General features: G+C 32.6%; 1 protein-coding gene across 1 annotated transcript; it reads right to left on the bottom strand.

Annotated features, from left to right (window-relative positions):
* Positions 1-1,492: 1,492 nt before the first annotated feature.
* On the bottom strand, positions 1,493-3,034 carry LOC145051639 (palmitoyl-monogalactosyldiacylglycerol delta-7 desaturase, chloroplastic-like). The gene is made up of 5 exons (XM_078999509.1): positions 2,634-3,034; positions 2,379-2,519; positions 2,122-2,262; positions 1,930-2,036; positions 1,493-1,855 (listed from the first exon to the last, which is right to left on the bottom strand). Exons 1-5 carry the CDS (start codon positions 2,961-2,963, stop codon positions 1,642-1,644), a joined length of 933 nt encoding a protein of 310 aa, XP_078855635.1. The 5' UTR covers positions 2,964-3,034; the 3' UTR covers positions 1,493-1,641.
* Positions 3,035-3,417: the final 383 nt, after the last annotated feature.

The raw sequence follows: 3,417 nt of genomic DNA, 5'->3' as shown, positions 1-3,417 counted from the left end.
AACAAATCATTTTACAGCAAGTATGTATAATAAGACAATAACAAAAGTACATTGTCTTTTTTTACCTTTGGCGAAAAAGCATATGTTGATTGAGAAACACAAACACAAATATATATTAAATAAATATATGAATCATTCCAAAAAAATAGTTTTTACTGCAAGGGTAAATAAGTCATTTTGAAGAAATGATATATGTGGACACTAAACCTTTCGGAAGGCATTCCACTTTTATTTTTCTTTATTTCTTTTTTCATCCGATCCAAACACAGAACTAATTAAACTAAATTTTTACATCATCAAATACAAACACAAAATCTAATCCAAACACATACACACACACACACTGAAACACAAACAAACACACACAACAAGGGTAAATAGGTCATTTTACAATAAGTATGTATAATACGACAATATCAAAATTATATTTGCCTTTTTTACCTTTGGACAAAAATGCACATGTTGATTGAGAAACACCAACACACACATATATTAAAGAATATACGAATTATTCCAATTAAAAGTAGTTTTTACAGCAAGCCTAACTAAGTCATTTTGAAGAAATAACATATGTAGACACTAAACCCTTCGGGAAGATACTCCATTTTATTTTTCTTTATTTATTTTTTCATCCAATCCAAAGACATAATCCAATCAAATTAACACAAAACTAACTAAACTGAATTTTACTTCATCCAATCCAAACGTGTAACGTTTTTATTTTTTGACATTGCCGCCAACGTCATGTCTAACGTTATTTAGAACATTGATCATACTTATTCCAAATAAATTGCTTTATTTTAATAATAATAATAATTATTATTATTATTATTATTATTATTAGTATTTTAAAAGAAATCATGTACCAGACATTGGAAAACGGGTATTATAAACAGATACATCAATCTTATGTGTTTTTAGGGGAGCTAACAAATACATAGTCCTTTTAGGGACAAAAACAATCATAAGGTGTTGTGTCACTCCCACTAATATACATGCATTACAAAGTTACACTTCTTAATATACATTACAAAGTTACACTTCTTTACTAAAAGTTGGCCTATGCATTTTTTTCATTGCTTCCTAACAAATTATGAAATTATCGAGGTATTGAAAAAAAATCCACTGGCCAACCCATAAAGAATCCGCGAGGGATTGAGAAAAGAATCCATTGCCAACCCCTAAAAAATAGTGTGACACCTTAAGATAAAAACAAGTTCATTCATAATCTGTTATTGAAATGTAATACCGAGGATTAAGGAATCATCGGGAATTCTAATTTCATTTGTTAGAGCAATTCTAAGTTTTGTTTAACAAGCGAAATGAATTAAATGAGGGTAGATATCAGTGGAATTAGATTGTATATAATATAAGAGATGGTGAAGTTTAATAATCTTCATTAAACACATCATAGACTTCTTAGTGGGAAAATAGTGGGCCTTTTAAGAATTAAAAGAACCTACCTAATAGATATATGCGGGCTAGTGTCCTTGTCATAGATTAAGTAATACAAAACACACACAAATTATGCATTTAATATCTTACAAGTAGGAAAATCTCACTCAAAGATTAAACAATTTAAATGGAAAAAACATATATATTACTAAAAATCGATGCATAGGTGGTAACATTTTAGAGTAATCATCTGAATTTGTTTGTAGAAGCAAAGGATTTCTTAAACTTGTGAGCAGGAGTCGGCAATTTCACATTCGAGGCCAATCCCACGGACTCAAGAAAACAAATCACATACCAACACAGATCTATCTGCCACCATTCCAACCCATGTCGAGCAGAGTACTCAAAAGCATGGTGATTATTATGCCATCCTTCACCAAATGTAAGCAATGCAACCCACCTATAGTAACCATGCATGTCTCGACTATATTAGTGTTCTAAAGAAATAATTAATACAAAAATTCAGAAATATACCAATTATTTTTAGACAAATCATTGGTGTTCCAAACTCGTTTTCCCCATATATGGCAAGCCGAGTTCACCAGAAGAGTCATGTGTAACACCCACATGCTCCTAACACCCTGCATGCATATATCGACATGATACATGTTTGCTTTTATCAAAATTTAGAATAATTATATCTGAAAAAAGTGTTTTAAGCTTTACCATAATCCAAACGAGGTAGGGGAAACCACCCCAAGCATAAACGAGTGCTCCAAATCCAAATATATGCCACAAGTAAGTTCTTTTGATGAACCTGTAGAATGCTTGACTTTTTAAATCTTCTACATTTTTACGTTCCTGATACTGATAACCATAAAATAACCATAAAGTTATATATATCATTAATAGACTAATAGTAAAAAAGAATTCAAACGAAGATAATACTATATATTTGCTCATTAAAGTGGAAAGACATGCACCTTTTCCATAATGAAGCCGCTATCAAGGATCCAACCCATGTGACTAAACCAAAATCCATATGTGGGAGTATGGGGGTCTTTTTCTGATTCAACATATTGATGGTGATATCTATGGATGCTCACCCAATATATTGGATCCCTCTGTATGTATGAAAGAAAGAAAATGTTTCCATAAAAATACAAGCCAAGTAACGATACTATTCATTAAGAAAATATAGAAAAACAAAATTTAAAGACATATATATTAAATAGGACCTGGATAGCTTGAACACCTAAATAAGCGCATGTGTATTCGAGCCATTTAGGCAGCTTCAAACTGTGATGTGCTAGAAGCCTGTGGTAACACATGGTTATACCGAATATCCCTGTTAGAATGTAACCAAAAAAAGCTATCCAAAAAGCATCCCAGGTGAATGTAAATGGAGCAAAAAATGCCAAAATATGAAAAAGCAAGATCCCAATGGCCATTTTGATGTCGAGGGATCTCCATTTGCGTCCCCAAAAAAGGTTCCTTTTTCTTGTCACCACCACATTAGAGAAAAAGATTCTCTGATGCCATAATTCTTTTGCACAATTTGATGACATTTTGGCTTGAACAAAATTTGATAAGAATGTTAATCTTTTTTTTTTTTTTCCTACCAGGTACTGTATGTCGCACCATTTACTAGTGTGGTGAGACCAAGAATTTATAGACGAAGTTAAACATACAGGAACTATGGGTATGTGTGTGTGTGTGTCAGAAGAATCAAAATTTGCTTTTGAGATTGTTGGACCATTGCAGTTGCTTAACGCTTTAATTGGACCATCGCAACCCTACCCATCATCGCATCCTAGCCCCACCATTATCGGACCATCTCATCAGTTGGGGCTTTGTATAGAAACATTGCTCATTGCCTTTCGAAATTCACTAGTACAAAATAGGTAAAAGGACCCGGTTAAAAGTCTATAAGAACCTGGTTTTCAACAGGGTTTGTTGTGGGCGAGTGCTAATGTCCTAATGTAATATAACCGAGTTCCTATGAACAAAACCGGTCTTTTT

The sequence above is a fragment of the Lactuca serriola genome, chromosome 5 (genome assembly GCF_051521515.1).
Source record: "Lactuca serriola cultivar US96UC23 chromosome 5, Lser_US96UC23_V15, whole genome shotgun sequence".
Lineage (NCBI taxonomy): Eukaryota > Viridiplantae > Streptophyta > Magnoliopsida > Asterales > Asteraceae > Lactuca > Lactuca serriola.
This window is presented reverse-complemented; position numbering and strand designations above follow the sequence as displayed.

Excerpts from the sequence above, each read along its gene's own strand:
- LOC145051639 (XM_078999509.1), bottom strand. The coding sequence starts at position 2,963 with ATGTCATCAAATTGTGCAAAAGAATTATGGCATCAGAGAATCTTTTTC. Across the intron at positions 2,520-2,633 it reads TAGGTGTTCAAGCTATCCAG|AGGGATCCAATATATTGGGT; the intron begins GTCCTATTTAAT and ends TCATACATACAG. Across the intron at positions 2,263-2,378 it reads GCGGCTTCATTATGGAAAAG|TATCAGGAACGTAAAAATGT; the intron begins GTGCATGTCTTT and ends TATGGTTATCAG.